This window comes from Malurus melanocephalus, unplaced genomic scaffold (assembly GCF_030028575.1).
Source record: "Malurus melanocephalus ecotype Western Australia unplaced genomic scaffold, MMel_1.1 scaffold_825, whole genome shotgun sequence".
In the NCBI taxonomy this organism is placed as follows: domain Eukaryota; kingdom Metazoa; phylum Chordata; class Aves; order Passeriformes; family Maluridae; genus Malurus; species Malurus melanocephalus.
The window spans coordinates 120968-122431 of NW_026624057.1; the positions used below are offsets into that span (position 1 = coordinate 120968).

At 60.0% G+C, this 1464-nt stretch overlaps 1 protein-coding gene across 1 annotated transcript in view; it reads right to left on the reverse strand.

The window, feature by feature from the left end:
* Positions 1–1464, reverse strand: part of GAS2L1 (growth arrest specific 2 like 1) — an 8536-nt gene that overhangs the window by 3171 nt on the left and 3901 nt on the right. Inside the window, exon 4 of the mRNA XM_057385431.1 lies at positions 436–776. Coding sequence (XP_057241414.1) covers positions 436–776 — 341 coding nt within the window. The remainder of the gene's footprint in view (positions 1–435; positions 777–1464) is intronic.

A 1464-nucleotide genomic window follows, 5' to 3' on the forward strand; every position in this document is an offset into this window, starting at 1 on the left:
CCCCATTTCTCCCTCACTGCACCCTCCCACTGATCCTCGTTAACCTCCCCATTGCTGCCCCAAGGATTCCAGTCCTCTCCCACTGCTCCCCATGATTTCCCCAGTGTCCCCCACTACATCCCCCAATTCAGTCCCCAGTTAACCCTATTTCCCCCTTCCATTCCACTCCCACCCCAGTACCTCCCATTGCCCCCATTCCACCCCCAGTACCTTCCATTGCCCCCATTACACCCCCAGTAACTCCCACTGCCCCCATTCCATCCCATTCTACCCCCAATATCTCCCATTTCCCCCCCATTCCCCCCCAGTATCTCCCATTGTCCCCCTACTGCCCCCCAAAGCTTCCCCCGTTCCCCTCACTGCACCCCTCCACTGTCCCTAATATTTCCCCCATTAACCCCCACGTTATCCCCCATCCCCTCCRTGGGGCTGAGCCCTTGCCGTGGGGTCTCGGCGCAGTTCTGGGGTGCCCCCCACCCCCCCGGGGCTGTACCTGGGCGTTCCCGYTCCCCGCGGCTCGGCGGGGCTCCTGGAGGGGCTGCCGGAGCCGGAGCGGGGGGCTGCACCCCCCCGAGGGGGCAAACACTCCTGCTTGTGYGGCTTCGGGGGRTCYCCCCGGGACTGGGGACCCCKCTCCCGCTCYGCCCCGGCCGGGGGGGGCCCGGYGGGCCGGGGGCGCCGGGGGGTGCTGGGGCTGGTGGCGCGGGATGAAGGGGTGCTGCTTGCTGCTTTTTGGGGGGACATGCCCACGGTGCGGGGCTGGGGCAGGCGGTGAGCTGCAAGGGACAGGGGGGACGTCAGTGGGGACAGTGCTCATTGCCCCCCCAGCCCCTCACAGTGTCCTGGTTTTCCAGGTGGAAAWTCCCAGGAAGTGGTGAAATTAATTTGGGGGAAATCCCCACTTTTCTCACTCCCCTTTTTTCCCTTCCAGCGACCGAATGAACGCCCTGAGGAGCCCAGCCCCAGGGAACGGAATGCCATGGAAAATCAGGGAAAGGAACCCCTGGGGAACCAAGGAATGGAACCCATGAGGAACCAAGGAAAGGAACCCATGGAAAATCAGGGAATGGAACCCATGGAAAATCAGGGAATGGAACCCATGAGGAACCAAGAAAAGGAACACATGGGGAACCAGGGAATGGAACCTATGGGGAACCAAGGAATGGAACCCATGGAAAATCAGGGAATGGAATCCATGAAGAACCAGGGAATGGAACCAATGGAAAAGCAAGGAATGAAACCCATGAGGAACCAGGGAATGGAACCCATGAGGAACCAAGGAAAGGAACCCATGGGGAACCAATGGAACCCTTGGAGAACCAGGGAATGGAACCCATGGTAAAACAGGGAATGGAACCCGTGGGGCACAGAACACCACAGAAAATCAGGGAGCAAAGTCCCATGGAAAAACAGGGAATGGAACCCATGGGGAACCAAGGAAAGGAACCTATGGAGAACCAGGAA